At 48.2% G+C, this 19,943-nt stretch overlaps 3 protein-coding genes across 14 annotated transcripts; 2 read left to right on the top strand and 1 right to left on the bottom strand.

The window, feature by feature from the left end:
• The first annotated feature begins 36 nt into the window (after nt 1-36).
• Nucleotides 37-8,230, top strand: LOC105417877 (SUN domain-containing protein 1-like). Of its 9 annotated transcripts, none has more exons than XM_029847839.1 (23): nt 37-176; nt 805-933; nt 1,728-1,880; nt 2,062-2,222; nt 2,323-2,349; nt 2,470-2,724; nt 3,718-3,849; nt 4,328-4,405; nt 4,725-4,832; nt 5,188-5,260; nt 5,335-5,372; nt 5,542-5,720; nt 5,845-6,072; nt 6,179-6,256; nt 6,324-6,352; nt 6,429-6,555; nt 6,640-6,873; nt 6,954-7,038; nt 7,243-7,358; nt 7,445-7,612; nt 7,679-7,771; nt 7,857-8,011; nt 8,101-8,230. In XM_029847839.1, exons 3-22 carry the CDS (start codon nt 1,777-1,779, stop codon nt 7,971-7,973), a joined length of 2,430 nt encoding a protein of 809 aa, XP_029703699.1. In that variant the 5' UTR covers nt 37-176; nt 805-933; nt 1,728-1,776; the 3' UTR covers nt 7,974-8,011; nt 8,101-8,230. The 9 variants fall into 9 exon arrangements, with proteins under 9 accessions (XP_029703699.1, XP_029703698.1, XP_029703682.1 ...); XM_029847838.1 differs by having other exon boundaries at nt 38-176; nt 5,851-6,072; nt 6,628-6,873; XM_029847822.1 differs by having other exon boundaries at nt 40-176; nt 6,628-6,873.
• Nucleotides 8,231-8,593: 363 nt separating this feature from the next.
• On the top strand, nt 8,594-12,301 carry LOC101075791 (phytanoyl-CoA hydroxylase-interacting protein-like). Its single transcript, XM_029839896.1, has 6 exons — nt 8,594-8,811; nt 9,834-10,030; nt 10,212-10,386; nt 10,478-10,595; nt 11,047-11,227; nt 11,346-12,301. The coding sequence occupies exons 1-6, from the start codon at nt 8,739-8,741 to the stop codon at nt 11,718-11,720; spliced, it is 1,119 nt and encodes a 372-aa protein (XP_029695756.1). The 5' UTR covers nt 8,594-8,738; the 3' UTR covers nt 11,721-12,301.
• A 174-nt stretch (nt 12,302-12,475) lies between these two features.
• On the bottom strand, nt 12,476-19,638 carry a1cf (apobec1 complementation factor). Of its 4 annotated transcripts, none has more exons than XM_003961202.3 (13): nt 19,595-19,638; nt 18,129-18,279; nt 17,859-17,993; nt 17,660-17,790; nt 17,281-17,519; nt 16,470-16,634; nt 16,245-16,342; nt 16,041-16,175; nt 15,816-15,960; nt 15,056-15,300; nt 14,591-14,727; nt 13,906-14,060; nt 12,476-13,706 (listed from the first exon to the last, which is right to left on the bottom strand). In XM_003961202.3, exons 2-13 carry the CDS (start codon nt 18,228-18,230, stop codon nt 13,552-13,554), a joined length of 1,842 nt encoding a protein of 613 aa, XP_003961251.1. In that variant the 5' UTR covers nt 18,231-18,279; nt 19,595-19,638; the 3' UTR covers nt 12,476-13,551. The 4 variants fall into 4 exon arrangements, with proteins under 4 accessions (XP_003961251.1, XP_029695748.1, XP_029695745.1 ...); XM_029839888.1 differs by having other exon boundaries at nt 17,867-17,993; nt 19,595-19,636; XM_029839885.1 differs by having other exon boundaries at nt 13,552-13,706; nt 15,056-15,276.
• Nucleotides 19,639-19,943: the final 305 nt, after the last annotated feature.

Genomic DNA, 19,943 nt, shown 5'->3' with positions numbered 1-19,943 from the left:
GGAATCCCGAAGGAGAAGAAGAAGAAGAGGGAAAAAGAAGAAGAAAATCGTAGAAGAAGAAACTGCTGCGGTTCGGGTTAAACCCACCGACAGAAAAGTGCTACTGTCCGCGACATCTATTTATTTTGTGGCTTGTCAGTCGACAATTAGATGACGTCTTCTTTAAACGAGTAATTGTAAGTTACGATCAACATTTAGATCATTAGCTTAAATTTTTGGGAGGGAATCGCGGCCACCTTTCGAGCGCAGCTTGATCCGACCAGCCCGGTGGGACACTTTTAAACCCCGCTGTGGGTCACAGAGCCGCCGTTATGATTTACGGCTCTGCTTTGTCGGTTCTGTTGCTGTTTCTGTTTTATGTCATGCTTGTTGAGTTTAATTAGACGCCAACGCAATCTCATCGACCATTTAATTATTCGCGGGTCCCGCCTGTTGCCGTCTGTGATTGGCTCAGTGGGACGTCATCAGACTGTCCTGCACGCTGATTGGTTGGGGAGGCTCAAGGTTGTTAAATGGCTGGTTTGCACGTGGGGAAAACACACACGTTTGTATTTATTGTGAGTTTAAGCCGAGTTTTGTTGAGTTCTAACGACTTATTCACTACTGATTCAAGTAACTCCAATCAATATATGGCTTTATGTCTATTATGAATGTTTAATTCTAATTAAATGACCCAGTATTTGAAATGTTCCTTTTTCAAAGGAACAGTTTTGCCCTCTGCAGTTTAATTTGACTATCAACCATTGTGGTTTTTCCCTGGAAAACTTGTGTAGTATGAAATTCTTTTTGTCTTCTGTCCTCCAGTTGGTGAACGCTGAACGCGGCAGCATTGTGCAGAGTGGATTACCAGCTTGAGTCGGGCTCCAGGTTAATTCAGGTCACCTCTGAAGGGCCCATAACAGCTGAGGTGATCCGGTCACCTTTCACGCTCAGGTGCATCTTTTCTTTTCTTTCTCATTCTTTTGACAAACTACCATTTTTTTTTTAGTTTTAACCTCATAAAAATCCAATAAAGTGAGAATTCAATCTTCAAAACTACAAAAAAAAGAACTAAAAAATGTATATTTTTAAAATCAAGTTTTGTAACAATACAATTGAATACTAAAAGCAACATAGTTTGAAATGGAATTTCTGAAAATCAGAACTTCATATTCTTTCCGGTAACCTTATGTTGCAAAGCTAAAACAAACCCTTTTTGGGGACATTCCGCGGTAACATCAAATACACAATTCATCCAGTTTATGATTGATTAAACTGGATCTGGTTTAAGCTGTTCCCTGACCTGTGACCAGGAAGTGCAGCAGTAGTGTTCTCTGTACGTGTGTGGATATGCGTGCACCGTTGGTGTGTCTGAAATGTGTGACGAAGACCTGCAGAGCTGGGGCTGGACTGACCTGTGTGTACCTCCGGTTGTGTTGGAACCCATGTGGCTGCTGGTTATATGTCTAAGGGATGGATTTATTTAGTTTCACTGATTTGTTTGAAGCTGAGACTTTGACCTAAACATTTATGGCCGCTTTTACACTCATTATTCTTCACTCAACAACTCTTTCTAGAGTGTGGACCAACACCCGACCTGGTAGCTGCCAGGTGTGGACTCGTTTGACTCGGTCTCCAACGAAAACGTTACTCTGATATCACACTAAAGTTTGCTAGTGAGCATTTAGGTTTGTTTGAGATGTCGTCGCATCTTCTTCCACTTTTTCACGCTGTTCTCTCCTTCGTAGCTCTGAATACTCCTCTGCAGTGTCGGTCTCAGGGCAGCAAGTCAGGACCATGTCCAGACGCAGCCTGAGGCTCGACGATGGCCTATTGGACCGTAGTCTGCCACATTCTAGCGCCTCCTTCAGTGTGGGAGGAGCAAGCTGGAGGAGCTCCAGGTGAGGGTTCATGCCTTCCTGTGAGCACAGTAAAAATAAAAACTACTAACACTAACAACTAACAGTGTAATTTCTTAAAATGTAACAAAATTCTATCAAATCCTATAAACCTATTGGAGCAGTTGGCACATTTACCGTCACATTTTTTTTAACTCGTATGAATTTTGTGTCGCTCCTGCAGGTCTGGGAAATGTCGTGGGTCCCGGCAGCTCTCCCTCTCCTGCTCGGAGTCTCTCCTCATGGATTCTCCTTATAAGCTGAACAGCAGCGACGCCTCCCTGCTGTCCTCTTTGGTAGAGGACTCCTCCATTCGGGAGAACACTCTGGTGGACTCCTACTGGGGTACAACTCTTGAAACTGTTTTTCATTAGTTATTTGTCAGTTTATATCTGGTCCATGTTGAAGGGATTTTCCTCATGTTTATTTGGACGCGATGTTCCAGGGTTGGACCATGACATGGACCCCAAAGGTCAGTTGTGACGTTAATTATCAAACATCTATAAAATTAGGATTCCTTTAATGTAGAATCCACATTCAGCCACCAGGGGAGATAACTACACCTTTATCTCCACATCCCTTTTATTTTCAGAGAGCACCATCATTGCTGATCAGAGCACCGTCCTGGCAGACCACACTCTGGTTGGCCCAGATGACTGTGACTCCAGAGAGCCAGTCCAGGCACTCACCAGGTTCTACTGTCATGACTGCGAGCCAAACATGAAGGAGTCCACGTGCTCCATCTCCTCGCCCCCCTCCTGCACAACAGCGCCCAGAGCATCGGCACCTGGCAGCTCAGAAATTTCAACCGTCTACTCAAGAGTGCGGAAACATAAGGCACAGCGAGGTGAGAGGGGAAAGGAAACAGTTCTCAGCTTTCACAGTAAAATATTTTAGGTGGTATTTTATTTTGGAGTGGTCACAGAATCCTTTCTGTAGTATTGATGGTGACTCTCGTCTTTAAAGTCTAACCCCCAATTTCCCCATAGCATGGCACAGATGCCCTCCCATTCTAGTAGCTGCATTTCCAGAGCGAGCGAGACGCTCCAGGTCTTGTTTACAGCCACTACGCTTCCATGATGTGTCAATCCATCAAATTATTTATAATTTCTGGTACTTTCTAGTGCGTTTAATCAACCTGGTCTTGCAAAAGTAGTTCTAGTTCTGCGGGCGAGGGTCTGCAGATTGACAGCGCAGATGCTTTATGTGGCCGTTGGGGGTTAGTTGGGTTTTGTGGCCCTTCTGTATTCTGCAGCCTGATGGTGCAAAGGAGCGCCCTCTAGTGTTTAACTTAAACAGGAAGTGGAATGTGTATAATTCCTTTGTCCAACAGGTATGCCGGCATCCTGGGTGGTTTTTCTGCACGTTCTGCTGCAGAAAGGCCACAGCGTCGAAGGTAGAGCTCAAACAGCTGAGCAGGAAATAATAAAAGTAAAAATAACAAGTGCTGAGTGGATTCTAGATGAATCTCTCAAAGCTCTGGACGGTCTTATTTTGTTTAGTTGTGAGTTTTGTTTCCTGCTCTGCTGCAAATGTGCACGCTTGCGTTGTTTTCCTGGAGCGATCATGTGCTGCTCTCACGGGTGCATCCCTGCCGTGTCATTATTCTTTTGTCACTTCCTGTTCCTGTCACTGGGGTCTGGGCCCATTCACCTCTTCACTCCTCACTCGGCTGCTGCTTTCACAAAGCGTCTGTCTGGTTCTGTGAGAACATTGGAGAGCAACAAAGGTTCCACTGAGGAACCAAGTTTTCTGGCTCCAGAACCACAGTCGGGCCTGAGTCACTGGTGGAACCTGGAATGTGCTGGTGTGGATTTTGACTGAGGTCTGACTCTTGCAGATGTGCTGCAGCTCTGGTTGGACTGGTGTCTGCTGGCTGTGAGGAGAGCTGCTCTTTGCTGTGTGTTCTTGTTCTCGCACATCTGGCAGGTGTGTCGGGAGCGCCTGAAGGTCCAGTCCGAAGCAGCCGGAGGTACAAACTGCGGTGTAACTGACCCATCCATTTAGCTGCCTGCACATGCTGTGGGAAGATGGAAATAGTAAAGTAAAAGAGCCTCCAAACAGAGGAATAGAGTTATCTGAGGGGTTTAAAGGGCAGCGTGACGGGGACCGGAACCTACGGAACCAAATGACCACCCACCTGCCTCAAAGGTCCAGCTGTACCATTGCTGGAGAGTTATTAGTTTTTACTGCAGAACCTGTCCGTGACCACAGTTTGGACGTTGTTGTACACATGACGAGAATCTGATAACCGTAACAGACCTGGGGGGGGGGGGGTTATGTGATGAGGTTCTGGTTCTGCTTACATGTGGTCAGGTTCTCTCAAACAAATGCCGACGTCCTCACTTTGGCTGTTTCCATGGTAAAATGCAAATCTGTGCCGCTACAGTCTGCGCCGGTGCTGGTCCGAGGCCACAACGAGTCCTGATTCTGTTTGTTTTCAACTGCAGCTCCGAAGCGTCACAGCGGAGTCATGAGCCTAAAGGAACCCAGACAGAACCAGGATCTTCACCCAAATGGAGCTCTGTGTGAGTCGCACATTTTCTACAATTTGACTTCCTGTTTTCCCGTTTTTTGACTTCCTAAAGAAAACAAAATTAGTGTTAATTTTCAGGAGGAAAATCAAGAGGAGCACGATTCATCTTTATCAGGCTGCTGCTCTTTTATTTGCCGAGCTCACCTGTGATGTGGCGACTTTGAGTCTTTGCATAATTTCTTCAGCCTTCGTCTCCGTTTTCATAGTTTTCTCCCATCAACGTGGCTCCTTTTTATCCGAGAGGGTGAATAACCCTCCAGTGGTGCCACTCCTGTTGTTCCTGTCAGTTAAAGTCGTCCCGACATCAACAGGTGACGACTGTGAGGAGAAACTGCGCTCGGAGACCCTCCCCTCGCCCTCGCGGTCACCTGTGATTTCTTCTTTGTTGGTGCTGACACGGAGTGCTGCTGCTGTCACAGGTTAAATGATTTCGGTTTTCTCCATCTTCCTTCGCTTCCCGTCTGCCTCGTGTCCGCCTCAGCTGACTGTTGCGGCAGCTTCAGGAAACGTGTGTGAACATGTGACGCTGTGTGGGTTAATACCGTGTCTCCCGACCTCCGCGCTTTTTGTCCTCTGGTGTGTGTCAGCGCTCCGTGTGTTTTCACTTCCTGTCTGGTTCTGTTTCATCTCCTTCCTGATGTCTGTGTCCCTGTTTTGACATGAAAGGCCAAAGGAATTAAGAGGGATCCTTCAGTCGTTCCCGTCGGGTCTTCCAGTGTGTGATGACATCATCACTTAAGTGATGTTGTTTTTCAAATGTCCGTCTGTCTCCAGGTAAAACCACAGGTCACGCGTTCAGGTGGTTCCGTAGGCACCAACCATGCGTGACCTCTGACCTCCTGACTTGGTACGTTGCCCCACGTTAGAAAGATTCTGCGTCACTCGTGTTTACATTAAATTCCTTCTCCTCTGCTCCTTCAGGCCCGTCCTGGTTCTCATCCTTCTGCTGCTGCTCTTCAGTAGGTTTTCTGTGTCGCTGTTTGATGACATCACACAAGCTGTCGAACATGCCAATACTTGGATATTGTTTCACTGCTGAATCCCTGTTGTAACTTCCTGATGTTCATCTCTTACTCCAGTTTAGAGTCTCTGAGTGTTTGAGAGAACGTGAGCTCTTTGTTGTTCCAGGTCTGTGTTGGTTCAGTCCAGCTGTGCTGCCGACTCTCCTGCCAGCTGCTGATGTGGCAGACACACTCGGTCTGAACCTCGTCGCCGACCTCACGTCCTCCCTGAGCCAATCGGACGAAGGCGTCACGGGTGAGAGGAGAGAAGTGCAGGAGCATCTCCACAGTGAACCTCCAGCAGAGGTACTGAATTCCGTAACTCTAGAACAATTAAACCATCTGGACCTCGGTTTGTGTATTTAATGCAACCACGGGGTTGGGGGTTAAATGTGGAGGACCTATTTCACCACTTCCTGTTCCTTCCCAGGAACAGGTGCACGACGAGTCGAGGCTTGTACGGCTGGAGCAAAGTGTGACGGCGCTTTGGGAGCAGGTGGAGGCTGGAGGCCGGCGGGCGGAGCAGAGACACAGGGAGGTGATGAAGCTGTACACAGAGGTCCTGCAGGGCGGCGGCGGAGGCGGGGCCTGGCTGACCAGCATGATGGAGCATCAGCTGCAGCCTTTCAGGGCTCTGCTGGACCAGAAAGGACGGCAGGTCAGACTGAACCCGTCCTGTCACAGTTCTGGCGTTTGAAATCAACAGCCTGGAAATCATCATCATCATCACTGCTGGGAATATCGACTAAATATTCGATCTGCAGGCGCTTCAGCGGCAGAGTCGGACCTCTCGGGTGGACCGGCTGGAGTCACAGCTGCAGGCGCTGGCTGCACGGACAGAGGTACGGACGGATCCCCTCTCAGGATCTAGGCTGCAGCTTGAGTCTAACTCTCTGATTCACTGTGCAGGAACTTCAGAGCAAACAGGAAGCTGGCAGGTAGCACCCTCCCCCACCACTCCTGGTTGGCTGCGTCTCCTGCGGCTCAACTTTGACCTGCTCTGACTTCCTGCAGTGTGGGGGGAACGCCGCGGCTCCAGGACGGCGTGCTGGCTCAGGTCGAGCGCTTGGAGGCGGCTCTCGAGGACGTCGGTCGGGATGTCGCAAGGCTGTTGGGACACGGGGACGAAATCCAGCAAACGGTGAGACGGGAAAACATTTACAGGAACTTCAGTCGAGAAATGTGATACATTTTTAAGTTTTCCTCCTCTCAGATTTCCTCTCAGATCCGTGACGGGATTCAGGCTCAGATCTACGGCAGCCAGCTGACGGAGGGAGGCGGGGCCTCTGCTGATGTGGCCCCCCCCGCGTCTTTGTTGCAGTGGCTGTCGCAGCATTATGTGAGCAGGGCCGACCTGCAGGTGGCGCTGGCTTCCCTGGAGCTCAGCATCCTGCAGAACATCAGTAGGCAGCTGGAGGGAAACGTCCGCGATGGCACCGGGGCAGCCGTCAGCCGGGAGGTAAGAAGGTGACGCCGCAGGTTGCCGTAGCAACAGTTAACATTGGAGGTGTTTCTACTTCCTTTTCCTGTCTCTTTCAGGACGTCCGCGTGATTGTGGACAACGCTCTGCGTCGTTTTTCTGAGGACAGGACGGGCATGTCGGACTTTGCTCTGGAGTCTGGAGGTCAGAACCACCAACAACCAGGAATAGTAAAGCAAAATATTATAAAAGACCAACTTTGCTCTTCAGAATCATGGTTCCGCCCAACGGACTTGGCACAATGACTCAAAATTATCGACGCTTTCAATGTCGATACTGTTGATGATTTCCCAGTTGACTCATTTGCTGTAGTCACCTGTGAGTTGCGTGTCTGTGCCCGTCCTGCAGGGGGCAGCGTCCTCGTCGCTCGTTGCTCTGAGACCTACAGGACGAAGGTGGCTCTGCTCAGCCTCTTCGGATTTCCTCTCTGGTATTTCTCGCAGTCTCCTCGAGCTGTGATCCAGGTAAAGATCTGACCAGACCCAAGTTCTTTCGGGGGGGTTCTGTTCACCCTAACGACGCTGTTCGCTCCTCTGCTCCTAAACTCAAGCCTGACGTGAATCCGGGAAACTGTTGGGCCTTCAGAGGTTCCAGCGGTTACCTGGTAATCCGCCTCTCCATGCCCATCTTCCCTACTGCCGTCACCTTGGAGCACACCCCCAAAGCTTTGACACCGAGCGGGAAGATGGACAGCGCCCCCCGAGACTTCAGCGTTTACGTGAGTGCGAGCTGCCCCTGGCGCCTGCTTCCTATTGGACACTAAGGGGCGGGGGTTTGGTTCCAGGGTTTGGACGATGAGAACCAGGAGAGAGGCCAGCTGCTGGGCGCCTACACCTACGACCAGGACGGAGAAGCTGTCCAGACCTTCACCGTAACCGTGAGTGGTTTAATACTCCAGTAAACATGTGACGTTTAAGGAAGGACAAAGGAGCAGGGGGCGCGAACATTGCGTTTTTGGGCAGGAGGTGTGCGACCGACCCTTCCAGATGGTGGAAATCCAGGTGACGTCCAACTGGGGACACCCAGAGTACACCTGTCTGTACCGCGTCAGAGTACACGGGACGCCAGCAGACACGTGAGCGCTGTCGGGTCAACGGTTTGACCCGACAGACTAGAGGTCTGTGAGGATGGAATCTCATTTTCTCAGTAAAAAAAAAACAAAAAACTGTCCTGTTGATGAATTTGGAATTTTTCTTTTCCCGACAGACCTGTCAAACAGTCTCCTGTGAACATTTACTGATCAGATGGAAGATTTGGAGATAGGATTTTTCAACTGTAACGTCAGATGTAAATATTTGTTTTCAACCTGTTAATAAAGTTTTTCTATGAATTTGAAGTGTGGGTGGCGTCTTTCTAGTGGTCACAAATGGGACCCTTCTCTCCTCTCTTTCTCTCCCTCTCTAACTCTCCCTCTCTCCTCTCTCTAACTCTCCCTCTCTCCTCTCTCTAACTCTCCCTCTCTCCTCTCTCTAACTCTCCCTCTCTCCCTCTCTCCTCTCTCTAACTCTCCCTCTCTCTCCTCTCATTCTCTACCCCATCTCTCTCTCTCTCCTCTCATTCTCTCTCCTCTCATTCTCTACCCCATCTCTCTCCTCTCATTCTCTCTCTCTCTCTACCCCTCTCTCCTCTCATTCTCTACCCCATCTCTCTCCTCTCTCTCTCCTCTCATTCTCTCTCCTCTCTCTCTACCCCTCTCGTCTCTACCCTCTCTCTCCCCCCTCTAACTCCCTCTCTCTCCTCTCCCTCCTCTCTCTCTTCTTCCTTGACTCAGCTGAGTCTCTTTAACAGAGTGATAGAGCGAGCAGCACTCAGGTTTACTCGTTCTCTCTGTGGTTCTGCTTCTGATGGCTATGATGGATGAGATGGATGAGGACAGACTGAACGTGGAGCTCCAGAACGAGTTGCTGTGTGAGCAAGGTCAGTGTGTGTGTGTGTGTGTGTGTGTGTGACTGTGTGTGTGTGACTGAGAGAGAGAGACAGAGAGGGAAAAATAATCTGGTGATTTCAGAAAATCCAGATTAAGTGGACCCTGAATTTTCCATCAGGACGGGGCAGCAATGACGCTCTAACAGAACCTTGTTTGGATCTCGGCTGTGGTTCCTCCACAGTGTTTCTGGTGTTCCGTGAAAAGTTTCCTGCTGTGACTCTTCTTCTCTCAGCTGGACTCTGGCGACGGTTTCATTCGGGTGAATCTGGAGAAAACAAGCGTGAAAAACTCTTCCCACAGCGGATGAATGGATTCTTCACCTCCTCCATTCACTGACAGGATGGAGGGATTTTCTCTTTCACTCGATGGTCTCGGAGGCTTTTGTGGGATTTCTAATGCGAGCGTGTTTTTAATGTTAACACCTCTTCCCAAATTTATACTGGCTTTATTCACAAAAGCTAATGTTAGCGTGTTAGCATGTGGAGTACAGGTGTTGCTTAACAGTTAACTGTATTTGGACATTTACAGAGACCATCAGACCCATGAAGGGCGGGACTATAATCATCTTACCTCATCGGCGGAACCCCCCCCCCCCCAGTTAACCACAACTACCACTGAAATGTTGCTTTAATCCTTTTCTACCGCAACATGTCACGACTTTAATCTGCTGTTATCCCAACAAACAGCTGGTGTTAAACCCATGTGACCAGAGGCTGTAAAAATACCATGTTTGCATTAGCAAAGTGCACATTTCAGCACCTGTTTAATGCTAAACGAATACAATTAACATACTAATATAGTCAACATGTAACGCTAACCTTATATTCCAGCATGTCTGCTTCCTAGCATGCTTTCTTTTAAGCTTATGAGAATTTTCTTGTTATTAACTAGCTGGCTTAATGCTAGTGCTAAAAATGTCAACATTAGTAGCATCTATGCTACCGGTGTTCATATCAAGATTAACATGCGAATATATAAGATAAATTCCAACAACGCACCATCTGTCTTCCAGGGGCAGAGTCTATGGACCCTGGCCTCGGGGACGGTGGTGACCTGCCAGTCCCACGGCAGATCCGGATCAGTAACGTCACCTGTGACTCCTTCTGGATCAGCTGGGACATGGAGGCCAGAGGCAAAGAGCGGATCACACACTACTTCATCGACCTCAACAAAAGGGAGAACAGAGACACCAACAAGTTCAAACTCAAGGTCCGTGAAACGGAACCTTCTGGAAAGAAATAAGACGTGTGTGTGTGTGTGTGAGAGAGTGAATCGTAAAGTTGTCCATTGCCTTGGCTGTAGGTGGTTGTGATGTCACAAGCTCAGCTTTTGATTGGGTCTCGTTCAGTCAGGATCGCTGAACTCCTCCACTTCCTGTCTCTTTGTCCAGGATGTCCCAACAAAGCTGGTGGCCAAGGCGGTGCCTCTGCCGATGACGGTGAGAGGTCATTGGTTCCTGAGTCCTCGGACGGAGTACACCGTGTCTGTCCAGACCGCTGCCAAACAGCTGGATGGAGAATACGTCGTGTCCCAGTGGAGCGAGATCATCGAGTTCTGCACTGCAGGTGACCTGTGATGGTTGCTGGAACCTTCAGCTGCCTCTCGGTCTCACCCTAAACCCTCTGAATCCTCCGTGTCTCAACGTTTGATTCTCAGATTATTCCAGCGTCCAGCTAGAGCAGCTGCTGCAGAAGGCCGAGAACATCGCCGGCCGCATGCTGCCATTCTCCGTCTTCTACAGGAACCAACAGCAGGAGTACTTCCTGCAGCCTGGGTGGGTCTGTGTTTATAGTTGAGATGGTTCTAAATCTACTTCCTGTGTGTGAGTCAATCACACGCTCGAATTAAATCATTGTATCCTCTTGGCTCGGCTCCTCCAGGCTCTGGCTCCAGCAGGGCGACTCTAAGCTTTAGAACAGTGGTCCCCAAACTGCGGCCCGCCGGCCAGATACAGCCCGCTTCTACATTTGGCCCGGCCCCTGAACAATACCAGAGATGCATTTTGATTTTTTTTCTTCATATATGTGTATTTGACCTTTTTAAACCTTTCCCTGATGGAGAGTTCGTCAATCTTTTTCCTGTTACCAGCTGACCCCAGACCCCCATCAGAGATGGGAAAAGTTATGTGGCCCTCACAGGCAAAAGTTTGGGGACCCCCGCTTTCGAACTTCCCAATTTGAGTCTGTTGTTGCTCAGATACGACTGTCTGTCTATGTGTGTTTCAGCCTGTCTTATCGGTCCAGAGATGCCGAGTGTCGGCGGATGCTGCCGGCAATGAAGGATGACAGCGGCAGCCACGGCTCGCCCATCAGCGGTAAACTGGAGGGTCTTTTCTTCAGCTGCAATACAGAGTTCAACACTGGGAAACCCCCCCAAGACTCCCCGTATGGACCTTACCGTTTCCAGGTATGCGTTCCAGCTCCTCTGAGATCGGGCTCCGCCCACACGCTAACATGTCTGTACCGCTGCACCGCCGCTAACATTACCGAACTAAGGTAATGAGCTAACTGTTTAAACCTCGCAGGTGGGAGCGGAGGTCCTTTTCAACCGCAACACCAACATCTACTTTGCAGATTTTTACTGCATGTACACGTCGTACCACTACGTGATCCTCGTCCTGGCTCCAGACGGTTCCAAAGGAGACCTGTTCTGCAAAGGGAGGCTTCCGGCACTCAGTCGCTCTGACAACCGCTTTCTGACCTGCGGCGAGGAGGATGGCGGCCTGTTATCGTTCCGTCACGCTCAGGACGTCATCCTGGAGGTGATCTACACCGAGCCGGTGGAGCTGAGCTCTGGAACGGTGACGCGGATCGGCGGGCACCAGCTCACGGGCCAGTCCACCGCCAACGCCAAGAAAGACCCCAGCTGCAAGATCTGTAACATCAGCGTGGGACGTTAGCTGCCCCTGCGGGAAAGGTCTGCTTACCTACACGATGGGTAGTCAAAGGTATCGGTCCTTCAGAACTCACAGGACTGTTCACAGAACTCTGCTCAAGACTGGTGGGCAACTCTATAGGTTTGTTTATCATTTCCTAATAATCAGAGATTAATTAGATGGGGGGGCGGTGACCATGCAGTTTTGTCCGATAACGGGTAGGCAATTGCAACGAAGGGCAAATTTTCACATAGGTGCCTCTGGATTATAAAGTAGGGAAAATTCTGAGATTAGTGTTGGATTTTTCAGAGATTCTGAGTGAATTTATTTACCAGACACAAGACACACATTAGGCTCAACCAAGCTAACTGGCTAGCATCTTTTGTTTGTCAGAAATAAAAGATTGCTGTTGTGCTTTTATCACTTTGATGGGTGTGGCTTGTCACATGATTTCACTCCATTGTGAAAATGTATTTAGTAGCTAACTTTGATCACAGCACCACTTGGCATCGGATTAACCCGACCCTACTGAGTCACTATGATGCGTAACTCCTGAGGAACCTTCTGCCTCCACTGACCAATCAGAGCACGTGCCTTTTCTTTGATGTTTGAATTGAAAATAAGCTGCTGTGATCAAAGCCACGAGGTTGATGTTTGTTTGCAGATTCAAGTCGTAGTTAGCATGACGAAAAAGGGATGGAGCTAACGGTTAAAACTGGTTATTGAGGAGTCCGACCAATGGTGCGGGTTAGCATCAAGACATGTTTAAACAGGAGGCGTTTGAAGTTATTTTACAAACTTTATTAGTCAAAGCTGGAACAACAGAACAGGTGCTTCAGATTCAATAAGGTTCTTTCAGAAAATGACAGATTATCAAAGTACCCACAACTCCCCAAATCCTCCCAATTTGTGTTGTTCTGGTTTCACCCTTTCATTATGGAGGTAAAACCCTGAAACACAGACAGTATTTTTGATATTTGTCCTTTATCCCCTATGTAAAAAAATAAGTTCTAAGTGCTTTACACACTTTAATACTGTCTCCGCCTCTGCGTGTTCGTGGCTCGGATGACGCTACGTCGTCAACTCAGAAGCAAACAAAAGAAAATGATCGGGTCAGACTACTACCATCTTAAATCTCAAAGGTATTAGCAAACACCGCACGTCAGGACTTTTGCAGCTAACGTCGATTAACTTGTCCTTCGCCAACTGAAATAAGTCGTAGTATCGAATGTGAAACCCTTGCAAATGGCCGAATGTTTCAAACATTAAGTTGTCTCGCTTGACCAAACTGGGCCGCGTCAATCTTCAAAGCTGTATCGTGACTCGACAGGTAAATGTGGAAACACAGAAACGCGGCAACGAACTCGCAGTTAGAACCACTTCACACCGTTGCTATCCTCTGATTTATCGTCTGGACTAAATAGGGCAAAATGGTTGACAATAAAAGTTAGAAATGAAAGAGTGTGACCTCAGACATGTGCTTTTAAACATTTTCCCACAAACTTTTCAGCCAATCTCAATGAAGCGGAACAGTCATGTGACTGAGGGAACGATGGAGAAGCAGAGACAGTGTGGAGGGAAACGACACCACGGGCCATCTTTAGGTTTGAGGCCAAAAATTCTTTTTAACCTTCTATTTGAATGAGACTTGACAGGTTTGGTCTGACTGTAAAAGAATAGAAACACCCAACAAAAAACCCCCCTGGTAAATCCAAGAAAATGTTCACACAATACAGCTTTTTGTAGAAAAGACGCGGCTGATCACACGTTTTCCGTTTTCACAACCTCCAGCAAACGCCTCCCTGAAGTAAAAAAAAAAAAAAAAAACCCAAAACTTTTATTTAGTCTTAATCCTCTAGTAAACGCCATATCTGTCACCGTGGCGAGCCGCCACAGCAAAGGCGGGGTAGCCATCGTAGGTGGCGTAGGCGGTCATATCCTGACCCAGCGACACGGCCTGCTTCAGCTGGGATGCTACTGCCGACGACGCCGGGCTCACCAGTGCGTAACCTGCACACATCACATGATCAATGTCCTGCAATTACTGCAAAGCAGCCGGTAAGACTGCAGTACTTTTACTCTACTACAGCTACATCTGGTCATGATCGCATTATTGTGCAGCCTGTGAACATCGGAGTATCTGACCTGTTTGTTAGTGAGTGTTCTGAAGTGGAGAGTTAGTCAGATTGGGGTACGGACCTTCACATACCTGGGAAGGCTACCGAGGCAACGGCGGATGTAGTCGCACAGCCGGCGTCGCTAGCGCCCTCGGTTAGCAGGCCGAGCGTCTGCAGGGTGTGTTCAGCCGCGTGGACCTTCGCTTCCTCTACAACCGCACACAGTTTGGTGGGGGTGAAGGGATGTCTGCATGGGAAAGAGACCACATCAATCCAAGATGAACCAGCAAGTGGCCAAGCGGCTGCAGGTGAAGCACCAGCCACAGACAGCAGAAACATGAGTAAATACTGGAGCACTAGTAGCAGCAGTAGTACTAGTTGCAGTAGTAGTACTAGTAGCAGCAGTAGTATTAGTAGCAGCAGTAGTAATAGTAGTAGTACTAGTAGCAGCAGTAGTACTAGTAGCAGCAGTAGTACTAGTTGCAGTAGTAGTACTAGTAGCAGCAGTAGTACTAGTAGCAGCAGTAGTACTAGTAGCAGTAGTAGTATTAGTAGTAGCAGTTGAACTAGTAGCAGCAGTAGTACTAGTAGTAGTAGCAGTAGAACTAGTAGCAGTAGTAGTATTAGTAGTAGCAGTTGAACTAGTAGCAGTAGTAGTACTAGTAGCAGTAGTAGTACTAGTAGTAGTACTAATAGCACCAGTAGTGCTAGTAGCAGTAGTAGTACTAGTACCAGCAGTAGTACTAGTACTATTCTGCTGATGAGGCGCACACGTACACGTTGGGATACTGTGTTGCCAGGGCAGGGATGGTGATCTTGTAGAGGAAAAGTTGTCTCTGGTCTGGACCAATGGCAGAGTGCAGCTGATAGACGGGTTGACCCCAGTTGTTCTTCTGACACAACTCCTCCAGAACCTGATAAGAACCAATACCAGAATCTGAAATGTAGCAAGTTTTGATCTGTTTCTTATTCTGACACAGTCATGAGTACTGTCAAGCTAAGCTAATGTGGTGATTGAACTCTTTAGTTCTTGGTTTGTCTCACACCTTCACCTCAGGAGTCAGATGGTCCATGACAGATGAGTCAAAAAGTTTAAGGGAAAGAAGGACCGTTTTGATGGTTCACCTGGGCTACGCTAAACTCATACATGTGAGCTAAACTGAAACAATTTGTCTTAAAACCTCTCGGGTCTGTTTTCTCCAGGGCAATAACTCAGGTGGTGGAGAAGCGACGTTTTCTTACTTGTGGTGCAGGTTTGATGGCGGCGGCGGCCTTGAGGTTCATGGCAGCGGTGCTCATGGGGGTTAGCTCCATGCCTGGCAACAACTCGTACAACTTCTCCTCTGCCTGTTTATCCACCTTCAGGTAGGACGCACCACTGCTGCCACATCGACCTACCGCTCCAAGCCCGGTGGTATAGGCCAAGTAGCCCCGCCCACCCAGCCCCCGAACCCCGGCAGCCCCTACAGGTACAGTCATGTAAATTTCTACAGGAGACCGAAAAGGCAGCAAAATCAATCAAATCACAGGAAATCAGGGCAAGAGCGGAATCACAACTGGTCAATTATTAGCGCGAGCTGCAGCAGTTGTCATGGCAACAGCCAGTCTATCATCCACCATTTTTGAGGGTTTACTTTTTCTTCACACGAGTGGTTTTTGTTTATATTCTGATCCACTTGATCCTCTTTGATTCCAGTCGATTCAGCAGGAAAAACAGAGGAGATAGAATTGCGGTTCTTCCCCCCCTCAGGTCAGGAATTGAACTACAGCGGAATCATTTATCGATTATCGATCAAAACCCATCGTTCATTTTTTTCTTCAATCAATTTTCATTCAAACATTTGGAATAAGTGAGTTTTCTTTTTTTTTTTTTTTTTTTAAATCTATTTGGAAAGAAAATAGATGGTAAAAGGATTCTGTGATTACCGTATAAGGAATTCATTGATAGACGACTGTTCGCAGTGACGTCACTGAGATTCGCGCTTTTAACACATTTTCTCACCTCGGACAGACGGCGGCCTGATCAAACCTCGACCTCCGATGTGCGCCTTCGCCAGCGGAAAGCGAAACTGACCTGGCATGGCCGCGTACGTCTGTGGGGCGTAAAACATGGGCGCGCCGAGATACGCCGTCGAAGGGTCGTACATCTGGAGGAGGGGGAGGCGGAGGCCTGAGTAGATGTAGCCTACTGACGCTGTGGTCAGAGGGTGTTGACATAACGCTGTACCTGTCCCACTGAATAGGTGGCGTAGTCGGTCTGCAGAGATCCACCCCGTCCTCCGGTTCCTCTAGTGTATCGGACGTAGCTGTCCTTGTCCACTGGCTTCGCCAGAGTCACCTCAATGGGAGAGCCGTCAACCACCTGGATGAAGGAGACAGTGATGACGTCGCTGTGGGGTGGGGCTGTTGCTAGGACGACGGGGAAGCAGACCTTTCCGTTGAGCGCGTTCATGGCATGGATGGCATCTTCTCGCTGGGTGAAGTGCACAAAGGCGTAATCTCTGATTTTCTTCACTCGCTCCACTGCACCTGCATTAGCCGTCACCATAAAACATCACCAGGAGTTCTAAAGATCTTCAGGTTTAAAGATTAGCTGAAAGAGTTACGGGACCTAAACCTGATCCCTGTGGCACGCCACCTGTGAGTTGAGCTGTACCTTGTTTTAGGCTATTAAACTCCTTCTCGATGGTCTCCTCTGTGGTCTGAAGCATCAAGTTCCTCACATACAAGATCTTTACAGTTGCCATGGTGTCCTCGTCGACCTCCACCTCAGGCTCCGCCCAGTCCACTGCGATGGCATGACCCCAGAGCTGAATACGACCTGAGCAAGAAAACATCGCGTTGTGTACTTGGAAAATGGTCTGAGGTGCTAGCAGACGATGATGTCGATGATGCACCAACCCACCTGACCTCAAATGTGAAGGTTTAAGCTCATTATCTTCTTGTGCTGGACCAATAAAATCTTATCACAGAAGCTTTCGAGTTCACTTTAAAATGCTTTATCACACAGATAACTTTTTTCTCCCTTTTCTAGGGAGTTTGACACTGATGTTTGAACACGATAAAATAATTTCTGAAATATTTCGATCACTCCCGTCATTTATCTTATCACTGAACCCATCAAATTGGATACCAGCCCGGTGACGCAGGGCTGCGGCCGGCGTGCGATAACAATCTCAACGAGTTTTATTGCAGTTCCTTTTACGAAATACTTTCAGCTGTAATTCTGTAACTTTGGCAGCATTGAAATACTTTAAAAAAAAAAAAAAAGGTTTTCACAGTTTCGGGGTTGGCTTTTGGACATCCCTTCCAGGTTAACCTTTGCAACAACGTTAGCTAATTACAGGTGCTAGCATAACTATTGATTTTGTCTTAGAACTGTTAGCTCTACTGTCGTCAGTTCCGCCTGAGCTCTCCACCACATTCATAAATCTCATACACGAAGGTGTGTGTTCTTTAGGCTTCACCTGGCAGTAGTTTGCGCCTCGCCATGGCGGCAGCTCGATGGCTTTCGTACTCGACAAAGGCGAATCCTCGGTTCTTTGATTTGTCGGCAGCACTCGGGTAAACGATGACATCTAGGACCCCGTCTGTGACCTTCCTCATCTCGCACATGATCTCCTCGCGCTTCTTGGTTTTCGGAATCCCGCCCACAAACAGGCGGCAGTTGTCCACGCTGGCGCAAACTCCAAGGAGACGTCCGTTTCTGTGGAGGTGAAGCGCAGCCGCGGAGAGAGAAGGCTCTGTGACACGTTGCCTCGGCGCCATCCAAAAGATTCGATCGTTTAACTGGTGAAGAAGACCAAAAACTTGGGTTCTTCCTCAACTTTCTATCTCTGGCGTCACCTGATCTCGTAGTTGTTGAGCTGCTTCATCGCCGCTTTGGCCTCCTGTTTGTTGCTGAAGGTGACGAAGGCGTATCCTCGGTTGTTCCCGCTGAAGTCCATCATCATCCTCACCTCGTAGATTTTACCGAACTGAAGACGGGGAGAGCAGCGGTTAAAAAGAGACAGGCGGAACGAAGGGACCTCCTTTCCTCCGTCACCTTCTCACATAGCGGCACCAGTTCGTCCTCAAACAGATCTCTTGGCAGTTTTCCCACAAAGATCTCGCTCCCCCTCTCTGGTGGAGGGCCGTTCCAGTCGGGTGGAGGGCCGCCATAGCGCCGCTGGCCGTTCTCCTAAAACGAAGCAGGACGCTCTTGTTTGATAGCGGTTTGTTTGAAAAAGTTTGACGTCCAACCATAGCAACCGAAAATAAGCGTTTTACACTGCCTGGCAGCAGGGGGCGCTCTGCGCATATCGTACAATCGCACCTGCCGCAATTGGTACCCCGTACGCTGCGTTAGCGCTCGCAGCTGCACCTCCTTCTGGGTCCCCGTCAGCTCGTCCCCGCTTGCATTCTGATTGGCTTCCATTGGGTGTGATTGACAGCAGTATGTAAATCAGGGAAATTATGGACGCTCACTGGAAGAGAAAAGAAACGGTTAAGCTCCAACATGTGAAAATACATTTACCGAGTCCAGAAAGAAGAACAGAGAAAATGGCGAGTCATCGCTTGTTCGTCCGTCGTAGAACCAGTTTTAAAAATCGGTTTATTTGGATCGAACTGAAACCGTTGCTGTTTTACTCATAATCTGATCGGGCCGATGTCAGGATATACTGTAGTCTCAGTCTTTCTGCTGTCAGAGTGCTCTCGCCGCCACGTTCTGATCAGGTCAAGGTTCTGTTGCTAATCATTGACAGACTCTGATCAAACATGATGGAGGAGGATTTGACACAAACTTCCTGTCCAGAGCTTATTGATCATCTCCTTGACTTTGACGGTATTGATGAACAATCGGCGGACGGGTGAAAACGAAGAGGAGGCAAGTGATGAAGATGAAAACAGGAAACCGATCATCACACCCACACACACACACACACACATTTGTACTACTACCTTTGTGAGGACTCTCACTGGCATCCCCAGGCCTCACAACAGCATCTCGTCACGCTTTCATTACAAGAAAACAAACCAAAACCACACAAACGGTTGATTTCATCAAGTTAACGTCTGAACAAAAGCTCAGCAAAAGCTGTGACCCTGAGAGCCCTCACTTTGGAGGCAAAATGTCTATTCTGGTCCTCACAAAGTTGCATGCACAACAACACACACACACACACACAGCCATTTTGTGTCCATCAACTATAAATTTTTCATCAGTAAAACGAAAAAGCTTTTTCTTATTTAAAACAAAATCCCTCAACGCAGCCTGAGACCGCAGTGACTCTGACCTTTGACCCTAACCAGGGCCTGAGACCAGCACAGACCACCGTGGTCCAGCTTCTGCATCTGCAAGCGCAAGGTTCAGCTCCTCCGCTGATCAGGACCGAGTCATAACAGCACAAAAAATAAGTCTGCGAAAATTCTGTGTGTTTGGAATTTCACACTTTAATCAAGGTTCAAAGTTGATTGATTGATTTTTGTCACTTCTACTGCCACTGCAAGTGCTAACAACAATCATTACAGTAATAACAATCATTCAGAACAATAATAATAAGGACACTTTGGGTCAAGAGACAAAAACTCTTTCTCTCTCTCTCTCCACTTTAACACATGTTAAAGTCTCTCGGCCTGTTTGTTCAGTCAGCCATGTTTGTCTTGATGGCTACTGTTCTTAACATTCTTACTTCACCTCTGTATGTGTGTGTGTGCGTGTCTGTGTGTGGGTATCTGTGTGTGGGTATCTGTGTGTTCAAATAAAAATTATTTTGAAAACATTTTAAAAGAAAAACTCACCTGAGCAATTTCAGAGATCACCTTCCTCCGATCAGAGCCGAGTCATTCTGATGACTGAGCATTCACATGTCATTAGGGACCTGTGTGTGTATGTGTGTGTGTGTGAGAGAGAGAGAGAGAGAGAGAGAGAGAGAGAAAGAGAGAGAGAGAGAGATCACACATCATATCAGACTCCAAAGGTTCACTGTCTCCGTGTTAGCTTTACACGTAGTTAATGTGTAACCTGCTGCTATCAGTGGACACGCACAGATAATGACTGTGTGTGTGTGTGTCTGTGTGTGTGCGTGCGTGCGTGCGTCAGTGTTCCACAGCTAAAGAGAGGACTTTCATGCAGATAGAGGCTGACGGT

Source organism: Takifugu rubripes, chromosome 1 (assembly GCF_901000725.2).
Source record: "Takifugu rubripes chromosome 1, fTakRub1.2, whole genome shotgun sequence".
In the NCBI taxonomy this organism is placed as follows: Eukaryota; Metazoa; Chordata; class Actinopteri; order Tetraodontiformes; family Tetraodontidae; genus Takifugu; species Takifugu rubripes.
Note: the sequence above shows the minus strand (reverse complement) of the source record. Positions and strands in the feature narration are given on the sequence as shown.